The sequence below is a fragment of the Lytechinus variegatus genome, chromosome 6 (genome assembly GCF_018143015.1).
Source record: "Lytechinus variegatus isolate NC3 chromosome 6, Lvar_3.0, whole genome shotgun sequence".
Classification (NCBI taxonomy): domain Eukaryota; kingdom Metazoa; phylum Echinodermata; class Echinoidea; order Temnopleuroida; family Toxopneustidae; genus Lytechinus; species Lytechinus variegatus.
Genome location: NC_054745.1, coordinates 2,162,440 through 2,189,122, shown reverse-complemented (window position 1 = coordinate 2,189,122; position 26,683 = coordinate 2,162,440). Strand labels below are relative to the sequence as shown.

Genomic DNA, 26,683 nt, shown 5'->3' with positions numbered 1-26,683 from the left:
CGTAATAAACCTTTGCATGTATAACGTTTTTCATCATTGGTAACAACGATACGTAAACTGTAGAGAATTCCATAGGAGGTTTCATTCAACGGTATATAATGTTAACTGTATAACAAAGATATAATAATATAATATCATTATTATGCGTTTCGTATATTAAAGCTGGCACTTGCTGGAAAATGAATTATTGACTTTGTAAATTAAATAGGTATTATATAATTACCATAACCTTACGTATTTAGGTCTCGCTAATTATCGAACGAAATTTAAGAACATGAGGGGCAAAACCTTCATCAAAGGCGAATAGTATTTTCTGAAAAAAAAAATGTAATAGTACATAATCTTTAATACAAATCGGTATTTTTCATCATCAGTGGCGTAACTACGGGGGGATTGGGCCACTTGCTCCCCCTTCCCCCCTTAAAAAAGGGAAAAGGGAAAAAAGACGAAGAAAGGAAAAAAAAACGTAGTAGGAGAAAATTATTATTCATTTTAATATTATCTCAAATTATGTTACGTTATAGTACTTAAGACTTTTTTTTGTATTACTTTATGAAACACATGATTTTCTCAGGGCCTCTGTCTTTATTGTTCCTGGTGCTCGCAAGGTCTGTTTTACGAGAGATATAATCCTATTGTACTACAGCCTTCCATTTTCAAGTCAATATACACCAACTGTATTTCCTCGCACTTCATGTTATTATTGTTTTATGTTGTAACATATGCTTCTTTTTAATGACTACTTAAAGCGATTGCCCCATTTCAAGGTCTTAAAATAAAACATTTCCTGTCCGTGTTTTCGCTGACATTAGTGTATTAGTGATAAATGTTTGCTCTTCATGAAGTCCCAAAATCAATCCTTAATATGTCCCTTTTTTCTGATCTAAATATCAGAAATTTTCAGTTCGCGCTTCGCGCTCGCATCATTTGGTTGGTGAAAATACGTATGGTCTTCGTGAATTCCTACAAACAAGCCTTAAAATGCCCCTCTACAGGTCTGAATTTCCTAAATTTTCAGCTCGCACTTCGCGTTCGGAATATTTGATTAGTGAGATAGGAGTATGTTTATCATGATTACAATGACTACAAGTGCTTCATGTGTTTAGATGCAATTCTAGCATAATCGGCAAGCGCTTGGCACTCGCATTAGATGACTATGGTGAGATATGAGAGATAATGGATACCTAAAATACAGTCCTTAAAATGTCCCCGTTTGGGGTCATTATACACAAAAATTTAGCTCGAGCTTCGCGCTGGCATTGCTTATAGCGAGAAAGGCATTAACTATCATAATTACAAAAAATGCTTAAAATGTCCCCTTTTAGGCCTGAATACCAAAAATATTCAGCTTGCGTTTCGCGCTCACATAGCGAGAATGGTAAGTATCAACTGTAGTGAAAACGGCCAGGCCGACTTTGGCGTTTTCAGCTACTGAATCCCTGTCGTCTGCTACCATCGACGTCTGCTGTTGGAGACCTCGTGGAAGACCCAGATGGAGTGCCGAGTGCAACTTCGCCATAGGTGACCAATCAGAAGCAGGGATTCGACACCACGTGACCGGTGTTGGAGACGGCATGGCCATCTTCTGGAGGCTGCCTGAGATGTACCTGAACCAACCTGTTGTGAAGATATACTATTGATATTGTCGTGTTATATTGCTGTTTTTCTGCTGTTTGCTGTGTCTTACTGGATTCATCGTGGGACATAACTTACAGTGAGTCACTTTGCTTTGTGTATTTATGATTGGATACATGTGATGCATGTATTATGTTACATTTTAGGTGCATCTCCAACTCTAGATTGTTCGAATTGAGCACTCGAACAACACAACTATCATAATTAACAAAACTGCTTGTAATGTCCCCTTTTAGGCATGAATATCAAAAATGTTTAGCTCGTGTTTCGCACTCACATTATTTGATCAGTGAGATACATATCTGTTTAATGACTCTGTCCTTAAAATGCCTCTATTATGTCAGTATTTTTGCAACTGAGCACCCTTCACGCGCTCAATAAGGGACTCCATTTTTTGGCTGGTGCCCCCCCCCCCCCTCAACGCCGTGACCCACGATACGCTTCTGACAACGTCTCGATTAGGGAACGATTAACTCCAGATGTTTAGGGTCCTTTGTTATTTCCTTTTGATTCCACCATTTCATTATTTTGCATATCCACCATAAAATGTAATATAGTATCATATTTTGTTCTCTTGTTCTCAACTCCAGAATCCCTTTTCACTAATGAAACTACTTGGAAGAAATGGGCCGTCGATCACAGGCTTGATACTCCGTCCACGAGAAAATGGTGTTGTTTATTGTGCTGCTGTTGCTTCCTATCAAGCGGTAACTGTAGTTAATGTGTGTTTTTTCCTGATGCATCATCTGCAGTTCTAAGATTGAGTCGTATGGAGTTAATGTTTTTCATTGTTTTATAACACAAATTATATGAGAAGAGTTAATGGGAAGGTATCATCTCCCAAAATACAGGTAATACTTTGCATTACTGTTATTGCTAACAAACTACGAAAGAAGCTCTTTGCAGAGTATGTTAAAAATACTAGGAAGTACGATGCACATGTAATACCCGGCCCTTTTAACATCCTGTCAAAAGTCTGTGCTGCGTCCTTAATCAGGAATCCCGTATAATAATCTCTTTCATTGCTGCTTTCACGTAGTCCCCATGAATGATGACAAGATTTTTTTGCATGAATACTGCAGACTGGATACTGCTGTGACTTTGGGCAAGGTGGCTAATTAAGTCTTGAAGGTAATTAAAAGAGTATTGTTGTTGTTTATAATGACAAAACTAGAGAGACGGAGTATTAAATAGAATAACTTTAATAATAATATTCATTAGTTTTGTAGACCTATTAGCAACGCCACACAACTGAAAATAAAGAACACAGAAATAATTTTGAAATGAATAACATTTACTGAAATTATATTGAGAAGTAAAAATAACTTGCTATTTGTGGTACAACGTGATTTAGTGATTAGGCTTTGGTTGTAATTTTGCAGTGATTTGGGTTGTTTATAGCTGGCAGTGATTGTGTTCGTGCATGGAGATAACTATGTGAAATATGCTTGTTCTTCTCTATTAAAGGGATGTGTCAATGTTGTGACCATCCTATACTATCAACATTGATGTGGATATAAATGGAGTATTGGTTCAAAGTACTTCCCCTAATTACACACGGCTTTGAAAAAGTGCCTAATTGAGTCTTGAGCGTTTTATATAGTGATAAAGCTGGATGGACAGAGCATTAAACAGATTTTTTTTTTCATTAGTTTGTATATGATGGTTTGTAGATGTATTAGCAATGCCACACCACTGACAATAATGCAATGGAAGAACAGAAATCATTTCAAAGTAAATAATATTTAGTGGAATTTTCCTGAGAGATCAAAAAGCTATTTCTGAAAAGGTGTTTTAGTGATCAAAATAATGTTTAGACTGTGTGTTAATACATTAATTTAAGCTCTACCTAGCTTACCATAATTTTGTTTGTGCTTGGAGAGAGTATATATCTTCTTTTTCATGGATATGCAATGTATATTTTGACCATCCAACACTATCGACGACGAAGTATTGATTCAACATCTATTCTTGTCAAACGTATAATTCGATTTTGTTCTTAAATTTCGATATGTTTGAATACATTTTGCATTGTTGATGTTGTACATGAAGTGAATAATGTTCATGCTGATGCTCTTCTATGACTATTCTGATATCGGCATCGGTATACCCGGATTAGAATTATTGGATATTGATCTAAAATGTGAGCAATTTTAGGCTTGATCAATTTCACTGGGTTTGTCTACTTCCAGTAGTGTTATAGTACATCGCTCTAATCGATTGACAATCAGATGTATAGTAATATGTTTTCCTTCCTTTCAAGAGTCATTTTTTAATATGCATTGTGCGCTACATACTCATAGATTGAATATTGCTTAACCTTGGGTAAAGTTAATGATGTAAATTTGTTGTTGATTTCTCCCATCATGATATATTTAAAACATGATAATCAACTTTGTGTTAATTCTGTATAATTAAGGTTAAAAACTTCATTCACTTAAAGCATGTTTGGCCTATTTCCTCTCGCTCTTTCTTCCAAATTAAAATTACCTTGCCAGAGCCCCCTTAGTGGTAAATAGGTATAAAACCTACAGTTCAACGAATAATTCTATAATCAATGTCTCTAATAATACAGTTATATAATAATACAATAAGTTTGCATTTCTTGTTGCTACTGCACTATGTAATCATGCTTATACATCTTGTATCATGCAAAGTAAATCATGAACCTTATTTCTTCTTCCTGCTCGCCTCTCTAGCTATTTTCTTCTCATCCCTTCAAATATAAAAGAAGCGCTCTGATTGGTCCATGGTAACTGTTTTAAACCAAATGGGCGTGTAACGTTGATGTTGATTGGTCAGTTCATTTAGCAATTGATCGCTATTCTTTGTGTTACGGAGCCCAGTTTAGCTTTTTGGAGCTGCAAGAGGAATTATCTCATTAAAAAAATCAAGTATTATCTTTCATTATTGATTTTTATATTTTAGATGACATTATATGAAATGTCAATCGTAATAAAGAAATGCTTCTTTTATTTGAAAATTTACTTGTTTCTTCCTCCTTTTTTGCAATTCATCTCTTGACTTAACGAACTTTAGGTTACGTCAATAGTATTTTTTTTCATTAATTTTGCCTGTTTTTATCTTTGATGAAAGAATTTTAATCTAAAATTTACATTAAACGTTATTCATTGTTTTATTATTTGCTATGGCATGTTTCTTCGATGCTTAAAGAACTTTAATCTACATTAAAATTGATATGTATTGCTTGCTTTTGCCTGATAGCACATTTCAGGAATTCCAGGTTCAAAGACTAGCTACGCATCATTTTTTCCGAGACTCGGGATGAGACAAAAAAGCGTTATACCATGTTTACACTTGATCGGCTTTTGGTTCAGAACCAAGAGCCGATGCACAATCGGCTTTTGGGTTTATCTTGCACCGCGTTTACACGCTGCATCAGCTCGCGTGTCAAAAATCTGAAATGATCCGCACACCAACAATATATGTCATAATAAAGACAACGCTGGATCCGTGAGCTTTGAAGAACGTCATAATGGTAAAACAAATGAAATTCCCGATGCAGAATCGGCTTTCTGTTTACACGTAGTAAAAAAACCGACTCTGCATTCGGTCGTGGTTCTGAACCTACTACTTTGGTGGTGCAAAATTGCCGATTCTGAACCGAGAGCCGATGCAGATTAATCGCGTTTACACGCAACAAAAAAGCCGATGCAAAAGCCGATCACATTTAAACACGGTATTTATGAAGATACCCGCAAAACATGCGCGATAAAATAATATGACTGAATGAGCAAGTGTCCACACTTGTGGGAGTCTCATTTATCACGGTTTATCTGCCAACTAAGCCTACCACAGTCATTAGATATATACTGATTTAAGAAATATAGGCGTCTTCAAATTGTTAAATTTGATTTCCGAGAATCAAGAGACTGTTTTGAATTGTTCTCTGTTAGGATGCATTTTTTTTTTGGGGGGGGGGATGAGGGGATGCCTCACGGTTTTTTTGGCGCAGGAAAATCTTAAAACATATCTTGATTTCCAACAATCACATTTTACAGGTTTTATACACTATACCTGCATGTACGTTATGCTTGCTAATTCAGATCGCTAACGTTTTACAAATGTCTCGGACAAACCACGAAGTTTACACAAACATTTAGCGGTAATTCTTGTAGCATCTGCACTTGTAGCGTTTGACATTTTTACACCCGATTTATCAGGGTTCCTGAAAGCGTCTATGAAGTATTTGAGAGAAAATCCCAATACCGGCTGTAACAAACACTTTCAGTAGAGAGCAAGGATGATAGCTGAAAATCATACTAGACAAATCAAATGAAAACTGCTTAGGTTCGTAATTCCGAAACACATAAATTGCCTATACCTCGATGTTCGTTAATCCGAAAACGTAAAAGGGTTCGTTAATCCGAAAATTTTTGGTGTTATTCCGAAGGTTCGATAATCCGAAAACGAAATAAGGTTCGATGTTCCAAAGGTTCGTTGTTTCGAAGGTTCGTTAATCCGAAAACGAAATAAGGTTCGTTGTTCGGAAGGTTCGTTAGTCCGAAAACGAAATAAGGTTCGTTAATCATTTCGTTTTCGGACTAACGAACCTTCGGAGTAACGAAGCTTCGGAATTACGAAAGTATGCGAGATATCATTGTAACATATTAAAAAGTAGTAGACCAAGTGAGTTATCGATACCAAAAAGTAAATATATAGGTGGAAATATAAAATGGTAACTAGAGTACTATGAAGTTGAATACATGCATGTGTGATATTACATGTATGATTAGAGACATTTGCGATGGTAAGCTTTCAAACAGACCAAGTGAATATAAATTCCCCCAAAAAATGAAAGCATTAAAATACTTTGTAGATTTAAACAGTTTATTATCATCAATAAGATGTAGACAATATATATAATCTTGACATAATGACAGTCTGAATAATATAGTTATGACCTTATTATATACAGTACATATACATTACAACAATGAGGGTCAAATAATTCTTAGTTTGACATATATGTTTCAGCACACATGCATTTTGTTTACGCTCAATAAATTAGATATCGAATTGTAAATTCAGATGCTTATAGTTGTAATCGGCAAAACCACATCCCAAGTGGTATATCTTATCGTTCATTGTACCTTCCAACGTTTGAAAAATGTTCCTAACATATGAGGAATAATAACTCACTTTTATTTGTCAAAACTATAAGGTTTCTGTATCCCATCCTGTGAGTATTCCCGGATCTCCCCCAAAATGACCAAAACAAATACTTTGTGATTCAACGGTATCTAGCTTTTTAATTGTTCCACGACCGATATCATTTGCAGCTGAAATGAGTAAAATCATCATCTTAAACTTACAACCCATTGGAAAGATTATTTTTCCTTTACATTTTGCTAAGCCAGTTATCATAATATAATGATGCAAAATCAGAACTAAATAACAAATTGAAAAGAGATAGAGGTTAGTGTCTTGACGAATTGCAATAAGATTAAATAACGATTACACACACAATACCACTTATCTTTCTTTAAAATGGTTGCTTGAATAGCAAATGAATAGCTGGGGATATTAAAGTTGCATGTGTACTCCAGGCTGAAAATAAAAATAAAATCCGACAAACAGAACACCAATAATTTTATCAAAACAGGACATTGATTCGCATGGCTATGGCATTTTCAGGTGTGATATTATTTCAGTGAAACATCGAAATGCATGTCTTCATGAATATGCAATGAGAATGCTAATGTTTACATTCCCACTTAACATGTATAGTTTATTATCCTTATTTATATTTTCTCCGATTTTGTCCTCCAAAATTGAAAATAAATTACTGACCTATTTAACATGTAAGATAATCAATGATGTAACATGTAAAATATGAAAATTTCATGTATTTATTAACATAAGAACAAGAAAACTGAGGACCTGATATCATCAGCCAACTTATTGCGTATTCAATTAGCTGTGTCAGACTACCATATTTCTTTCAAACCATTGCTAAGCTTCAAGATTTCTTAAATTTATTAATTTATAAAATTTGCAGCGTTCCGTTCAGTGAATTTAACTGTTGTCATTTAAATACAATTAGACCTGTGTTCGGCCCGGAGTACCATTTTTATGTTTAATCAGTATACATTGTACGTACATTTTATTCTCAGGGAATACCCAACTGTGATCGGGAAAATTACTTAAAAATATTGACAAACATACGTAAATCTATGACAGGCATTGTGGAACACAGCTTTGTGTAATGCGACACACTTGTTGAAAACTAATAATTACTTTCGAGTTTGAGTTTATTCGCATCGCATGAAGCAAAACACGAAAAGTTTTAAAGGGTTATCAAATGAAGGTAAACAAAGGAAAATAGGATGTAAGAGCACAATATTTGTAGATGATAATTCAAATCATGCACTATGAAATCCATGATTAACTTCAAAAGTAGTGAAATTTCAGTTAGCTTTATAGTCTATTAGGAAATAGGTTTACGTATTTTTTTTAAATCCTCGTTTATGACGTTTTTTTTTAAATAAAAGGTGGTTTATGCGAATAATCAATGTTTCATCACCCCGGAAGCTTTATTTGAATTCGCTTCGTAATACATTAATATAACACTGAATTCTACGAGGAAATTGTTCTAATATATTTCAGTCATTCTAATTAGTCTAGTACTTCTGCTTATTTAAAAATATTGATAATATGCGAAGAACATTGCGAATTTTCACCAAAGAATATCGGGTTTATCCCTACTTTGCATAACTTGCCTGTATTATTCCATGTATGGTCAGTAAGCTTTTATTTTACAAAGGGATTTTCTATGCATGTATATATTCCGGGTATGTCGTGATCTACTTTGTTCTTGCCGAATAACTTTTCCCAACTATGTCATATTCTCCAATTTTGTGCCTATCCCTCGGTGACTATTATTTCATCTTCATGGGGGCAACTCTTCAATCAGACCGGACCCCATAGATTGATAGTCTGAATGGTTGGTTATTATCATTTTCTCGAAAACTGATCATAATATTAATCGTTCAGTGCACAGAGTGTATGTTTGTAAATTTCATCCGAATAATACTTATAACACACGGTTATATGGCGCAATAAGTGATGTTTGACAAACTGATTACAAGAAGGAAACACACGTTTAATCTAATAAATGAGAATATTGATAGTTTTGAACAGAAGGTGCATTCCCACCATTAGAAACACTGCAATTTGACGATGTCTTTTTATTCAAACCACTAAAAGTATCGTTCATACCACTATTTGACGAAAGAAGAGCGTTCATACCAAACGAATCGTTCACACTACCAGACGAAGAAAATTTTTCGTTCACACTTTGAACAGGTGATAATTTCTCGAAAACATCAGCTGAATGTTTAGGGATATGTGTATCGATCAAACCGATATCCATGGAATCATTATATCCCATGACGTCATCAAATGGACGATGAATCTCTGCTATTCCATCAGTGCACATTGTATCCAATGAATTTGTGTTTCCGGCGGAAGTGATGTCAGAGGTCAATGGGTCAGTAAGTGGATCTTCCTGTTTATCCGGTGGGCCGATGTAGACGCCCCCAAAGTTAGCATAAAGATCCATAGAATCAGATTCGTGATCTTCCTCATCATCATTAACCTCTTCAGACCAGCGAGGGATCAAGGGAGGGGCGGGGCTTAATGATGACGTCACAGCTGGTGTTACCGCTGCTCTGCAATGATTTACAGTAATTAAGGGAAGACAAGGGTTTTAACAAACAAACAGACAATACAACCAACTCACAAATGGCACGATAACACAAACAATGTCCGTTATCAATAAAAACTAGCAAATATTTGAGAACAAGACCAAAAAAACTAATATAAACCGATAAAGGTAGAAGTGATAAAGACAGTATTTGTTTAGCGGAAGACGGGAATTGTTGAAGTAATCTCGTATCTGCGCTCTCTAGTAGACACGTTACAAAAATGAAAATATACATAAACAATTGCTAAGCATTTTAAGGAGGTTAGCATTGCATACAATGCACTCTAATAATTGTCTACTGGAACTTATGATCCCTGCACAAAATGGGATTTAAAGAATCCAGTAGTCAACAAGATAAGAAAAGTGCAAGCCATCATTTATTTCTTTCCTTCTTTCTTTCTTTCTTTCTGTCTTTCCTTCTTTCTTTCTTTCTTCTTTGTATCTTTCTTTGTTTGGATCTTTCTTTCTTTCTTTGTATCTTTCTTCTTCCTTTCCTTCTTTTTCTATGGTATAAAATTGAAGTTTTCTTTTGAAATGAATGTTGCCAGTTTAACTCTAATCTTCTAGATATCTAAGTAAATAATACAATCAGTTGTTGACAATTTTTTCAACATTGAAGAGGAAGTGAGTTGGTATATCCTGTAGTATTTGGGACAGACTGAATTATTAAAAAGAAAATAAAACATTTGCTAGTTTTTTTTATCGATAGGGATCACTATTTAACATTTATTACATTACACTTTTATACTGTATCACAATAGCACAGGCAAATCCAAGATATTGATTTATTGTCATGTTTCTCTCGACTAAGTTAAGCAGTAGTTGTTGTTTGCTCAAACTTTGTTTTATATATTACAAGAGTTCAATATTAGCAGCACAAAAAACAATGGAAATAATAACGGAACATTTTCACTTTACGGGGATTTTTTCCCCCTCCCCCACCCGGTTCCATCACCCCTGCAGAGCAAATGGGTTAAGTAACTAGGAAGTCACAGAGCCAAAACAATAACAACATATATAATTTGATAAGTAGGGAAGGGGGGGGGGCTATTGTCATCATCGAACGCTTGTTTTTTATTTTTTATTTTTTGGTCTGTTCACCGAAGATTGCTCAGTTTTATAAAACAGGGACAATCTCAATTTACATTCGATCCTCCCGATAAATCAACAGAGTGATAACTTGGATTTAAAGAGAACAACAACTGAAACAAAGTTCGCAACGAGAAAACAAATTATAACAAATAACAGGTATAATAATACATTTTGGACAAAATAAATAAGGTAAACGAATTACATGGATAAAATGTGGAATCATAAACAATACAATCGTATTTTCCAAAGTAAATAACAAACATATCATCTACACAACTATAAACAGTCATTTTGGGGGGAAATGTGTTCATAATTGTATGATTAAATATAATCATCAAATTCCAGAGCAGTCTAATCGCCATTAAGTTTTGGTCCATTTAATCCCTGCTAAGCCTTACTAATTTTTTGTCTGGATGGACGAGTTGATAAAATATAGAAGGAAAGTTTTGACCAGCGAAATATACTTTCCCACTTTTATAAGAAAAAGTATGGAAAGGATCGCATTAAAAAAATGTAATAACTGAATTGCATCTATTGAAATCTAGTTAATGTGTTATCATTAAATAGTCAATGTATGGAAATATAATTAACCCAATACAAACCCCGGACCCCCCCCCCCCAGAGATAAATAATAAAAAAAAATATTTTTGTAAAAAAATAAAACGATAAACAAAATTGAAAATGACCTACTCTTTTGTGTGGTTGATTTTTGATGAATGAACATTGAACGTCACACTGACTGGAGAGGTCGCTGTTCTATTACTTTCAGCTGTACAGATATAAAAGAGGGTGAAATATCTTACATGTATTTCCATAGTCAAACAAAATCCTTCGAACAACAAACTAATAAATAGGATACATAATGCATATATACTGTTCAGTCATAAGAAACTAACAGGATACCTTGTACAGTAGTATATTTATACTCCAGGATAAAAGAGGCATAACCCTTTTTTATATATATACAATATTTTTTTATGGTTTCTTGTCGAATCTGAATGATGCCACTCGTGTAACCTTGAGCATTTTCCGTAAATTGGCAAATCCAATATGGCCGCTGTTATAAGCAATTACATTCATTTATTTAGTTATTTTCCCTTTAAGGGTATTTATAGCCTAGAATGATAAAGAACATTCCGGAATGTCTTTGTAAAGCTTTCTGGGGGGTGTTTCACAAAGATTTAAGAATGACTCAGGTCGCACTTAAATGTCGACGCGTACATGATATGCAACGCACGATCTTATTGATAGATACGCATTAGTGCGCGTCCTCATGACACGATCTGACCAATGCGGTCAAGCCTTTCATACCGTACGCAACTCGGTATTTAAGTGCGACTCTAAGTCATACTTAAATCTTTGTGAAACACCCCCCTGAATAGAGACTGCCAAACATTAGATTGCTACACAATAGGATGCCAGTTAAAAGAAAGGATTAGCTATGTTGTTGATTTCACTGAGGTCATTCAAGAATGTTTTAGAAATGAAAAATGCTCCAGAAAGAGGGATAATGTTCTATCTAAAGACAATACTAGGAACTTCTAGAATAGTTGAAATGTGTATATATAGTTGGAGTTTCATCAAGAACTTCATCATATCAGATCAGGGTAGCCATGCTAGTGCCGGGGTAACAGTATGCAGCGCTTAGAAACAATTGTATTAAGCGCTATATAAATGTTGCCTATTATCATTATTATCAGATCACTTCATCACACCAGATCAGGGTAGCCGTGCTAATGCCGGGGTAACAGTATGCAGCGCTTAGAAACAATTGTATTAAGCGCTATATAAATGTTGCCTATTATCATTATTATCAGATCACTTCATCATATCAGATCAGGGTAGCCGTGCTAAAGCCGGGGTAATAGTATGCAGCGCTTATAGAAACATTTGTATTAAGCGCCATATAAATGTTGCATATTATTATTATTATTAGATCAATTCATCATCTCAGATTAGAACTCAGAGTTTCACACCAGACTGTATGTCAGAGCAGAGTTTATTTCCACCTGGAATATTTATCTTCTGTGGAATTATTTACCCGCCATCAATAAACTGTTTGCAGTTTTTTTGAGAGAGGAAGTCTCAGTTCTCATCGAGATCATCAACCTGTTTAATGAACGCTTTTCAACCCATGGATTACTGAAATTGACTGTTAATCATCATCAACATCGGCTTCACGGACATTTCAACTCGTTACAGAGACTCTCATGATTTATCGTGCTTCAACATCAGTTTCATCATTGCCATCATTGTGAGTTTTCGCCAGCCAACGTTGACTTTTATCTGGATACTATCATTTGAAATACCGTAATTGCCAGAACTAATCTCAAGAGACGTAAGTTTAATTTATTTGCGTTTTATTAGTTTTTTAGTGTTATATTTCCTGTAATAGAAAAGAGGAAATCCAATCTAAATTTCAAATTATGTTACTAGTTATTTGTTGAGTATCGTAACACCGCCCAAATAAAAAAAATGTCAAAAATTATTTTTCCAGAGAGTTTTTCACTCCTGCCACACGATTTCATGCATTTCATAGTTAATGTGCGGACAATTTTAGGATTTTCATGGGTAATTTGCATATTTTGGCGGCCATATTGGATTTTGCCAATTTGCGGAAAATGCTCAAGGTTACACGAGTGGCATCATCCAGATTCGGAATCAGCACCCTCGAATTGACAAAAAATCATCAAAAAGTATTGTATATATAAAAACAAGGTTAGGTCTAGTTTTTATGGGGCCTATCCTGGACTATTACCTCTACAGCTGAAAATGCCGACACATCTGCATATGAAAGCAATTTGTCACTAAACGGATCTCTTCAGGTCATTACTTAATCATTCCAATTCACCCGTCAATATATCGATCAATCAAAGAATCAATCAATTCATTCATTGATTGACCGAACAATCAATCAGTCAATCAGAATGTCAATGAGCCATTCATTCAAATTAGTCAATTAATCAACCAATAGATATATCATACTATTGCACAATTAATTAATTGCTCAGTCAACCCATCAATCGATCACCGAACTATCTATCAATGCATGAATACATTAATCAAATAATCTATTAAACCATTAAAAGAATGTATTAGTCAATCATTCAAATAATAGATGAATTAATCAACTATCAATTTATTATTAGCAAATCAATCGGGACTATTTTAAACCAAATACCTCTTGATCTTGCTGACAATGTAGAGTTATCAAGACCTGACGACCATTCCTCACTAAACAGCAATGGTGCGTCCTCTGGTGCTATCTTTGTATACTGTGTCTCCAGATCTTTAACTATCTTGGTTTGCTGTAAGTTGAAAATATTTTCAATATAAAGTTATTGCGGTTGTCTTAATTATGGGTTATCTACGATGAAAAAGAAAAAATGGCCGACCTCATTGCTTTCAAAATTATAACATATAAAAGGTAGCACAGTCTAAAAACAAAGAGCTAATTTAAAAGCGTGTTTCGTAACTACACTTCGGAGTGCTGATTTTTCTCGTTCAAATTTGAACTAGACAAATCCGCACTCCGAAGTGCAATCACTGCGCCTTAAGACCTAAATTAGCCCTTCGTTGTTTAGAGTGTAACTTTATTGCAGAGTAGTAGATAGTTCTGTCTAGAAGTGTTATCAGGAGGTAAATACACAAGTCACAGCCCGGAAAGGTATAGCGAGGCTTGTAAGAGTGAATCTCTGGGATGCGAACCAAATATTGCAGAAATTACCTTGAATTTCTTGAGGATATTGAAAAATTATATCAACTTTTGAACGTGTTTTATGTATTTTTCATATCCATGAAAAAGGTAAAGAAAATATGGCAAAAGTTTACTTACATCTGAGAGTTTCTTAGCGAGTTCATTCTTCTCGATAGCAAGGCCTCGTAACCTGCAATCTGAATCCATAGTGCCAGCATTAGTAGAACAGGTTCGGGTTTTATCCAATGCTCCTACAACTCGGATCCTCTCGTTGGCATTCGGGTTTATTCGTAGTTCGACAACCTGAAGTGAATTTAATTTTATTAAATTTACAGCAACCTGCATCTCAATGTTAGCATTAGGGTTCTTCCGAACTTTATTTATTTATTAAATATCTTTATACAGGATAGCAGGCTCAGATTAACTGTTTTTCAGCCTGGTCCTGTTAACATAAAAATAACAATATATGCATAATAGATTTTTTTTAAGTAACATTGGGTTCTGTAATGATTCAGTTCAATAACATTTAAACTCAGAATAATTACAAATACAAAATTCTACTTAGTAATCGGAAAGGAAGTGCCTATGGGCCTCTTTCCGAACAACTTAATGAGCGAAAATTACAAACTCTTATTGTAAAGTTACATATTCAGCTGCATTTTAATCGTTATCAGTTGCTAAGGATTGTTTCTAAAAATATGAATTATTTTTAACAGAATTATTTCCTTGTACGAGAGAGCATTTTCATGTGATAATTGAAGCAGGTATTTTTTGCAAAAGGTTGGTAAAATTTCATTAATCTTTTCAACTAATGTCGGAAATATTTTAATGGATTTGCTAATGCTACATGCGGTTTTGCATCTTTATCTCTGGGCCTCTACATAAACTGTATTTATGGTTTGGTCTGTTTTCCTTTTTTTTTTGGCAGTGTAAATGTTTCATGTCATGGCAAGACTGTATCAGTTATTGGCGTATTACTCTCACCAGCTTATCATTTTTGCATACTGTCACAAAATTTTGGGTAAAATTTCTTCCATCATGAGGGTAATTTAGTGTCCAACCAATAAAGGGGAAGTATATTGTTCAGAATGGCTAAAAAATAAGCACCAATGGGCAAAATTTTCTTAGCAATGGATGTGAAAGCAAATGTAAACTGAAGCTTTATTGAATAAAACACTCTACTGTGGAGAAAAGGGAATTTAGAACTATATATATATATATAGAAATATATGAGGGTTTAATCATAACGTGTTTCTTTGGTCCCACAATTTGATTTGATTTGACTTTATCTTACATATTTCACAAGTACAAACAAAATTATGAATACAAATCAGACAAGGCATGACAATTCAAATTAAAGAAAATAGCGATTTGGAATTAAAGACAATTTAAAGGAGTGAAATAAGAGGGAACCTGCATAAAATGCAATTGTTGGCTATAACAATGGCCTTTTGCCTACAGCAAATGATATGTTCTTTTTCGGGGTGCAAAATGTATAAGTCATATATAGGTTTTGATTATGCCATTATGGATGATGAATACAATTTATTCTTCTTGCTGAAAGTATACAGGTTTAGACGGCACTCTTTATTTCTTACCTTTGGTACGAATACGAGACAAAGAGTGATGGTCGTACAGAAGAGAATGAAGGTTGACACAAGACCGTATGAAGCATTGGGATTATCATTGATGACGAATGATAGAGATACACCCAATACACACATGATTACTACATTGTATACGCTCATCCCTATATATTTGCTGTCGTTGAGGGCTGGTATGCTCACATGACGAGTTTCCCATGCCAAGAAAAGGCCAAAAATCTGAATAGAATATAAATGGTAAGAAAATCTATTGAATATAGTAATGTATTCCTTCAATATGAATCACATGAACTCTTTAGCATATAAATACTATATTTCTTGAAAAAAGGCACATTATGCAAAAATTATTTAATACAGCACATAAACTCTTAAATGATTTGTTTTTGTCGTTGAATGCATTATTAAAATGGAACACATTTTGCATTAACTGCATTAATTTGTAAAGACTACTTCGTGAGTGCCGTTTTCCCATCGCTAACGCACATTTATTTATTTATTTATTTCACATATTTAAAAAGGGTGGCCCAATCAGTACAAACACTGGTTTTCGTTGGGGCCCTTTATTTACATAGTAGATACACATAATATATACAGATATAACAAAATTATAAATACGAACTTATGTATACTAAGCACTAACTCAAAATGTTATACGATTAAAGAATAAGGTACAAATTTAACAGTTAAAAGTTAGAAAGGTGAAAGGTGATTGATTGACAGCAAAGTTGACAAAGGGAGGGGGTATCGAACATAATTCACCCCTTGGTTTAAGAAAAAAAATGAATGTTGTACTTATTAACGACTTTTAAAAACAAACGACAGAACCTTACCAATTCCACACAAAATAATAATAATATATGGAAAACGGTCAATCTTTTGAACAGCTATGCCAGAGAGATGTTAACATATCTCAAAACTCTGAATGAATGCAAACTTATTTTTAAAGCAATCCAAGAATACTAAAATATTACTTACCATGAGAACTCCTTTATAGATATAGATGATTGAAAGCCAGATCATTGTCTTCCTACTCTTACAGTTTAACATCACTGGTATCAAGATGACGTCACGGCCATTGGGATCTTGCTGTAATCAGAAGGAAAAAATATCATAAACGTTGAAACCTGCCAATTGAGTTGAACGCCGAGATCCATAAAAGATCATATTTATATAGACATGACAAAATAGCAATGTAGAAAAGTAATTCTGTTTCTCTTTTTTGTTTATGGTAACTCGCGTTAGAACTCGGCAGTACAATTTTACTAGTAAACGCCAATATGCATATTAACAATTACTACAGGAAACATTTTAATGTCAGTCATAGTGGTCGATATAATAGATCGATATTACTCCCGACTCTTTTTTTTATCAAAGTGGGGAGAAAATGTCAGAGTTGGAATTATTGTACATGTATATTCAAAGCAAACTACTAGTTCGCTAACAGACAACAGTGTTTAACATATATGAAATATCAACAGATGTCGAAAAGAAGACACATGAATCAGTTGGTTAAGAAAACCCGAACTATCAAAATACGATGTCTCAATATAGTGCAAGCTTAATGCTACTGTGACAGTGTGACATTAATGAAAGGTGTGTCTGAACAAACTTGAGGGTAGGTGACCATTAAGTTTGTCTACTGAATCACAAAATAATCCTACCCTTTCATCGAGTCTCTCTTCTCTTGGTTCGACGGGGTCAACGACCTGCCACGTGATGAGGATGATGAGATCGACAACGAGCATCACGCCTACAATAGCATACAACTGATTGTCTCGAATTACCTGAAAGGATTTCAAAAGGTAATAAAAGTGAACTATCAGTCTTCATAATCCCAGCCGAGCAAAATATCTTTAACAATGATGGACTGTTTTACATATAATACACCAATGACTTACCTTTTTCTTCATTTTGATATTAGTGAAGATCCTATGTACTCTCCACGTTTTACTAAACATAGCTCCAAACGCTAAAGTAAATCCGATACACAGGAACCAGCCACGGGCCTGAAATATCAAAATGACATTTGTTAACAATATCTGTCCACGTTAATACTAATAAAGAACACAATAGTATTCGTACATGTTAACATTGAAACTAATAATAATGAAATTTTGATTAGTTCATTTATTTGTTAATTTGGTCTGTTTGTACCTATCCATTTATTTGCATTTTGGCGATGATTTTTTTAAATTCTAAACGGGTAGTCCTGCTGCATTTCAAGAGAAAGAAAATTTGCCAAACAATTTTGTGAATAAATATTATATATTTTTTTTTTAATCTAAAGTTCAACAGGATAAGAATATCTTTATAATATTATATTATCTTTTCAGCAACTACTTTTCAATTTGTTCAGTTGTAGTAAAAACACAAGACAATGGTAATTTTACAAGATATGAAATAATAGTTACCGTGCAGACAGCTTTGAATGAGTAATCACCGACCATTCCATGATCAAGACCAAGAAGAAAGATACTGCCATAGGTCAATATACCACCCATGATGATAAGATTATTCAAGAATGGACTAGACATCTTTATAAACCTGAAATTAAATAAGTGTTTGGTACCGCAAAATCGTAATATAGCTTTAAAAACGGACACACTGAAGCTTTTCCACATGCACTCAACGGAGTGAAATCACATGTATGTCGAGTTTCGGTCCATCATTGTCCATTATCTAGTTTCGGTTCTGTAATAATTATACTGTTTAGCTCTAGCGTTTACTCCGATGAGTGCATGTCGAAAAGCGTGTGTCCATTTTTAAGGTTATTTTACGAAAACCTGCAATTGTAAAGGTCATCGTGTATATTTAAATCATTTGAATTATATAGCTCTTGACTTTGGTATGCATTCGATATGACACACTCTTACTAAAAGAAGTTTCGAAAACTATCATTCCGTGATGTGTATAGAGTCGTGCATTAAATACAAAATTTCAGATTTTAGAAGACGCACATTGCGCTGAAAGTGGAATTTATAATGTTTTCATAATTGCCCATCACGAACCTACAACAAAATATAAATGGGCGTGGCCAGGGAGGAGTGACAGTTCATTTATACACCTATTGAATGGGATGGTCTATTATTTAGATTCATGGAATTTTAAAATTTATGAAATTTAAAAAGCAGGAAGTATCAATATAAGTGATCTCCTGGGAGAGAGATTCCTGTTAAAATAATGACATTTAACTATTGTGAAATACCTCTGATTTCTGCTCTTCATGTTAAATATTAGAAAACCAAATGCCATGATGATACCAGCCGTTGCTATGGTAGCGAGTACAGCGAATACTATCCGAGAAACACGAAGGTTCAGAATCTCCTGCATCTGGACGTCAGAGGGCGGGCCATCACCTTTTTTCCCAAAAAATATAGAAAAAAGGGAGTGCTTTACTTTTGGAGTAATCATGAATTTATACGCATTGATTAAAAAAAATCATAATAGTTGGCGTCTTATGAAAAAGACTAAATCATTCAAATAATTTTGGTAATTAGAACAGGTCTTTCTCTTCTTTTTGACGCTCAATTAACAAAAGGAAATCACAAAGGGATTTTTTTCTTTCTTTTCTTTTTTTTTTTGGGGGGGACACAATAGCAACAAACATAACAAAGTAGTTAGTGCATGGAGTTGTTTATATAACACAATTACATCCATAGATTACCTTCCCACTTGAAGTTGTTTCCGGATCTGGTAGACAGATTCAGAGAGTCAGTAATTGCGTAATACTCGGCTACCTTTAACATTTCTCCATCTATCAAAAGCAAAGTTTAAAATCAAAACAAGCTAAACGAAACAAATTAATTCACATCTGCGAATGAAATAACTGTCTGACACAAATTTTAGTAAAGTTAACATGCACAAAAGTGTCCCACTGTATGAACTGATCGTGATGGGAACCGTTTCTTTGTTTTCTTAAACATGTAGACATGGTAGAGCTCGAGAGAATAATCATACCATTACTTTACTATTGTATTATTTGAAACTTTCAGTAAAAACAGTGAAACGAAGAAAGAAGCATCCTAAATTCATATTTTCTTGTTAAAAAGTATAGCTAATTTTAATGCATTTGGGGTCAGCATATCATAGCAGATTAAAAACGATTATTTGATCTAATTTTAATCTATTGTAAGAACGCATGGAAATAAACGACTTTAAATCAGCAAAGGAGTTTGGCCATGAGATACACTATTACTGTTACCCCGCCCCCGCCCCTTCCCTCTGTGTATCCAAGTAACCCCATCCACTTATTTCTAGCCCGTTTCTCAAAATTAGAAATCGTGGGTGTGATGCAATATAACAGGGCTGTCATCTTTAGGAGGAATAAGGATTCTAAACAGTATTAAAACGAATAATATCACCGATAGAACCACAAGGTCGGTGTGGGGGGGGGGGTTACAAACCTTGTAACTGTTTATGCATAGTACATCCAAGCCGTTCTCCCTCTCTGAATTGAACTACTCCCTGTAATAAACGAAACAAACGTTACATTCATTATTGTCATACCATAAATCAAAATATTGCATAATAGTCCCCTGATAGTACTATGTCTTTATAAGTCATTTTTAACCGGCTGTGAAATGACAAGACAAAAACCGATAAGAAGCAGTATGTTCAAGCATGATTACACCAAATTTAAAGGGGTTCTCAAGGCTGGCAGAAATATTATACCGACAAATTCAGAAAAATCAAATGTAAATTAAAGTGAAATATAATAATCTTTGTACAAAAATACCAATGGAAATGTCGTGTTCTATGTTGATTGCAGTGCATCTATCATATAAATAGGGTTCGTGTAAATCAATGGCGATGTTCATGTTAAATTAATGTTAAAATGGTGTCGTGTTTTTTTTTTACAGTTTTCTCTTTTGGGGTATTTTTACAGCCCATCGTATTTAACAAGTTCACTCGATTTATTGATTTATAATGATTTTCAGGCATTCCATACATTCCATTTAGAATTTAAAAAAATGAGAACCATTATTTTGGCGTAGTGTTGCGTAGTCTCTACGCAACTCTACGCAGATCTCGGTGTGAAACTCCTTTTAGGTTTAAAATTCACCCTGTCACGTGGGTCTTTTTAGGCAAGGTGGATAATCGTCATTGAGGTTTCACAGACGCTATATAAATGAGATATTAATAATAAGATAAGAAAATAATAATCCTCACCGTCACCCCAGGGAAGTTTGTCTCATTCATAGCTTTACTAAAATGATCCAACATCTTCTGATCATCATACTTGAAATCAAAGAAGGCATCAAGATTATTCTCCTTCTCAAACATCTTAATCACGTGATTAATAGCTAGAGCCATCACCCAGATACCATCGTATGCGTAGCCATGGTAATCAGAGTAATCTCCTTTCCTTGCTGCGTCGTAGAGGGCTTTATACTCTGTCGGTGTCTGCATAGAAAAGCATAGTTTTGATTGTTATTCATGTATGGTGGCCCTGAAGGGACATCGCAAATAGACCAAATCGCGAATATTCACGACGAAATTGGCGACGAAATTCACGACGTCGCCAATTTCTTCGTGAATTTCGTCAATTTGAATATTCACGACGAAATTCACAACATCGTGAATTTCGTCGGCAATTTCGTCGCGAATTATTCACGACGAAATTCACGACGTCGCCAACTTCGTTGCGAATATGTGCGATTTGGTCTATTTGCGATGTCCCTTCAGGGCCACCATATTTATGTAATTAGCTTTAATAATTGTGTTAACTAGATCAATGAAACACACGATTGACCCGGACCTGTCCTAGAAGGATTATCTATAGCTACTGGGGGTCCTGTTACAATGAATAGTACCCCCAATAGATAATCCTCCGTAGATAAGTCACTGACAATTGATTACACAAGGTTATCTCCGCTTTCTACTCAACATGCTACACTAACATCTAGATTTATAGACTAATAATTTTGTAGAAATAAGTACCTTGCCTTTAAATTTGATTATTGGGAAATCCTTTTCACCAGTATACTACTTTCTACCCCCATAATGAAAGTCGTTGTGACCTTTGAAAAAAGCGATGTCAAGTGGCACAACTTGTTCCATCTCTATGGTAAGTTGTGCCACCTTCTAGGGTAAGTTGAGCCAAAAAAAAATATGTACAAAATGTATGCGGGAAGAACAAGCATATCATAATTCTCTATAAATACTAACAATCTCCAAAATTAAAGAACTGTCATGTGAATTTACACTGTTCTGCCTGCATATCGGTTGCTTTTTAAGGTTTGTTTTTTATTTACATTACCATAAGAATTACCATGGCTCAACTTGCCCCGAGTTGGCTGGCTCAACTTACCCCAGTCCGAATTTAATGCGATAATTTCGCATCCACACATTTCTTATGCATCCATTATGTAAAAGACTGTGACAAGAATGAAGATCCATACCTGGACTGACAATGTCGTTCTTATGTCTTTATTATATGTAGACGTGTGTGTGTAAAAAAACCCCCACTATTTCACACCCTTTTTTGCTTTTCTTTGGCTGAAATTTGTATTTTTCCCTCTAAAAAAGTACTTTTTGTTTCAAAGTTGAAAACAATGTGGTGGGGTTAAGGGTTATGTAATGGGTCATCAATACATGACACCAACATAATGTCTGACTCATTCATTATTGGCCTGGGGGAGGTGGCTCAACTTAACTTACCCCGCCTTCCCCTCTATACAGTGCGTATCAAAAAAACGGGCCAGTTTTGAAAAGTCTATACACAAAAATTTGTTTCAAATTATTATATCTATATTTTGATGTTAATAGATGCTCTGAGGTCTTATCTTTGTAATATCATTTAAGAAAATAAATTTTGTTCATGCTTGAGTGAACACGGGACGTTTTTGTTTGGGGTTCAAAAAGAGACTTGCACCAAAATGGCATAAATGGGAAATTTGATGATAAGACTTTGGGCTAATTAGCAGACCTCCTCTTAATCTTTTAATTATCTTTGCCATATTTTTTAAATTATGCTGTCAAATTTCATTTACAAATTTATTTATTTACCTGAATTATATTGTTTTCCATTTTAACTTTTTTTACCTTGAATTTTCATTCATAAGTAAGAAAAGAAGAGACTTTTTGTCAACCCAAGTAAGAAGATTTGCATTATAAATTGGGAGAATTTGTAATTATTCAAATCCTTTTATTATGTGACTCAAATTATGTTATGGTACCTTTAATGATTGTGTGAAACAAATTTTGTTATGCATGGTACCTATAAAAGACATGAATCTTATTTTCAAAGGATTATTGAATCCTTCACCAAGTTTAATAATGTGCTTGATAGGACAAACAGGAAAGGATTCATGTTTTTCTATGGCAATGGTGTATTGAGTCAATTTTAAAGGAGCAAGATATGGCAGATCGGGTAAAATATCTTAAAAAGTTGTGAAGCGAGGAAGCAAAAATTTCCACTTTTTTATCAAAATATCAAATTTTGTGATTTTGATATAATATTCAGAAAATGATAACATATTTCATTTTCTGTGTTTTCTGTTATTTCCCTTGACACTTTTTCCTTGGTCATAATTTTTTTTATTGGGGGGGGGGCATCCCGAGCCCCCACCCCTTAGTATGCAAATGTTCAAAGGCACCATAAGCTTTGTATCACACAATGAAAGGATTTGAAAAAAAAAACGCTCTCCCATACTTTTTTTTAAAGTTCTTACCTAAAGAAGGAATATTCAAAGCTAAAAGAGAACATATTAAAAAGGAACAACAACAGAACTATTCAAGCAAATAAGTAGATTTGGAAGTGGATTTTGATCGCATAATTCGAAAATTAGAAAAATTATGGCAAAGCTAATGAAAAGGTTAAGAGAAATTCTGCTGATTAGCAAGAAGTCCGACCATCATATTTATCATTTTATATGCCATTTTTGGCGCAAGCCTCCTTTTTTACCCCAGACAAAAACATTCCGTGTTCGCTCGAGAATGAACGAAACTAAATTATTTTAATGGCATTTGAAGGATAAGACTCCAGAGCACGTATTGACACCAAAATATAGATATCATAATTTGAAACAAAAATTTTGTAGACTTTTAAAATCTGTCCCGTTTTTTGTATACGCACTGTATAGTCAGGGACCTGGCCACGGAGGGTTATTGTATTGTTACTTGGGTGCTGAGCATTGTCACATCACCTCCAATAACAATAGATAATCCTCTGTGGCCAGGTCAGTGGGTATCGAACTGAAATGATAATCTTTTTAAAACGTACCCTGCCGGATATCGTTTGTTCTTCATTGGCACTCAATGTGAGGATATCAGTTGCTATGTAACCTTTCAGAGCTCGTCCAAGCTGATCAGCGTTACATTCAGTTGAATTGTCAGTTTTCTTCCACCAGCCTCGTTGATAAGCAGGAAGGATCCATACATGACGAGAACCATACAGTTTGGCTTTATAAACCTGCATGTAAACCAAAGAAATCCAAGATGGTATGTAAATAACCCTCTAATACCTCGGTCACATTTGCTCTACGGCGGCCGTACGGTGAGTCGAAAACAGTCGTTTTATTCATTCTTAACAAACCACCTATATGTAGCTCATATAGAATGTTAAAACGGCTGTTTTCAACTCATCGTACGGCCTCCGTAGAGCAAATGTGACCGAGGTATTAGAGAAATATTGTTGTGGTATACAAAGGTTTTAGTGTATTGAGAAGGAATAGGTAACTACGCATCTGAGTAGTGATCGCACAAAAACGTTGTTAGCACCAATAATGCGCTAACAACAGATGCCATGTTATAAATGGCAATGTACCTGAGAAGCCTGATGATACAACAATGCATTAATTACACATAGAAAAAAAGTTTGAATTTATAATCCGAAAGATCTGACTGGGCTTACTGTTAGCGCTCTGTTTGGGGAGGGATGTGTTAGAAATGATACGAATGTACAAGCCTGCTTAAAGCTTGTGTATAGTTTGGTAAATCCACCAAAATGCATTATTCCAATTCATTGCTAGATAATATAAATGGATATGCCCTATAACAGTTATGATGTGGAGGATATGAAATGAAAATGTGTTTTACAGGATAAATTTTGCGATTTTACATGGAAATTTAACTTGATCGGGTCCCCGATCAAATTAAAATATCTGTGTGTTTTTGTCTTTTAATTAAATCCTATTCCAAATCATGGAATGGGCTGAAACTTTCAAGATATGTTCTTTGTTTGTAACTTTTGGATATCTTATCACTAAATTTATAAGATAAATGCTTGAATGCCCATATTTTAATTTAAAACAAGCATCGCCGAGAGAGGGCGCTCTATATCCAAGATTTGAATATTTGAAAAAATTTTCAGAGAAGTACAGTTGGAAAAATATCTAACGGTCTCTACGCTTCAGTAAGACTGTCATATTAGATGACATTCGATTATCAATCACATTATTGACCCTTTACCAAAGCTATACACAGGCTTTAAACCACTTGTGACGAGCCGACGACAATAAAATGTGTGTCAAACTGATAGGACCTTTTTTTACCGGCGACAGTTTCTCGGATCCAAAATTCTTGGATTCCAATAAGCCAGTTCGTAGTTCCTTTCTGCGCATGATCAAAAGATTCTACGCATGATCAGAAGAAGGCCATTTGTACGAAAGTGACATGGTGCTTTAAAATCTGAGATAAGCATCAACTTTGATGTCTTGATTATTCATATATTCTTTTGAATTGTCGTTTTCATTTACATCCACAAAACACAACAATGCTTCCACGAACGACTGGTATTTTACAGTTTGTCAAGTACATTGTGCAACATGCTAAGATATGCATTCAAAGTAGGAATGCAACAAATGCCTTCATTAAGTATTCATTGGTGTGCTATTCTAGTCACCTGGTCTATTCAATTTCTTCATCCTGCTATGTAAGGCAAGCTTACGTAATATCGTGCTTTGAAATCTGCTATCATGATGAAAGAAATGAAAGGTCATTTGACCAAAATTGCCCATGAAGTAACTACGAACTGGTCTAATGGCTTGTCCAGTTCTTAATGATGCATCAGTACGTTAAAGGTAAATTCCAGCTGTGGTAACGATCTCAAAATGACTTTTTACAGAATCCAATATAATGACCACCCCAGTGTCTGTTTATATGAATAAAAAATACGTGCCGAAGGATTCTGGAAAAAATGTTTAATCGATGAGAAAGAAGCAAAATAAGCGCGGATTCGGGCACTTCCGTAGGGTCTTTATTCCAGCAATATATATTATACACTGTCCCACGTGTGCCTATCTGTGTTGGCGAACTTCAGTGTGATTGTTTTTCAGCTTAGATTTTATGATTTCACAAAGTTCAGTTTAAGTAACTGTACCAGATCTAGATCGACGATGATATAGTCATACTTAACCTTAGTTTTACAGACTTTCTCACGAAATCAGTGCAACTACTGTCATTAGCTTTAATGGCATAATGGGCATCAGCGAACAGAAAGAACAAAAATTCGAGTAATATTAAAAGTTAATTATTCCAGATTCACGCAAGAACACGCCTAAATTACTGTACAAATTATGTTTAAACCTATGCTCATACACCATTCATAGTTAGTGAGCTGTAAAATAGCGCAAGTTGTCGGAAGATGCTGACATTAGTCAATTGTATAAGTAGTTTAAAAAAATTATGTCTTTTCACGAATCTTTTGTATTATTTTGGCATGCAAATATCACAGAGATTTTTATTTTTTTGTCCATGACGTATATGACATTTGCAAAAGAAATTTATCCAAACCAACTGGTCTAGAGGCAAAAGTAGTAATTACTTATATTTTGCTTCTGAGGAAGCCAGTCGGAACCGAAGGGTTAACATCGGCACACCACATGGGATATCAATCCCACGTGGAATGCTTTCTTAGTGATTACAATGCCTTTGTATTCTGATAGATTTCGAATGCATTGTGTTTGAGTTTCTTACCCTTCCTAA

General features: G+C 34.6%; 1 protein-coding gene across 1 annotated transcript in view; it reads right to left on the bottom strand.

Annotated features, from left to right (window-relative positions):
• Window positions 1-6,291: 6,291 nt before the first annotated feature.
• The window catches only part of LOC121416730 (gamma-aminobutyric acid type B receptor subunit 2-like), a 145,616-nt gene continuing 125,224 nt past the window's right edge, over window positions 6,292-26,683 (bottom strand). The window contains 14 exon segments of the mRNA XM_041610190.1: window positions 6,292-9,329; window positions 11,147-11,225; window positions 13,638-13,764; window positions 14,292-14,456; window positions 15,752-15,976; window positions 16,733-16,843; window positions 17,419-17,541; window positions 17,656-17,763; window positions 18,169-18,301; window positions 18,963-19,113; window positions 19,422-19,511; window positions 20,161-20,221; window positions 20,927-21,160; window positions 23,982-24,170. Coding sequence (XP_041466124.1) covers window positions 8,762-9,329; window positions 11,147-11,225; window positions 13,638-13,764; window positions 14,292-14,456; window positions 15,752-15,976; window positions 16,733-16,843; window positions 17,419-17,541; window positions 17,656-17,763; window positions 18,169-18,301; window positions 18,963-19,113; window positions 19,422-19,511; window positions 20,161-20,221; window positions 20,927-21,160; window positions 23,982-24,170 — 2,364 coding nt within the window. The 3' untranslated portion in view covers window positions 6,292-8,761.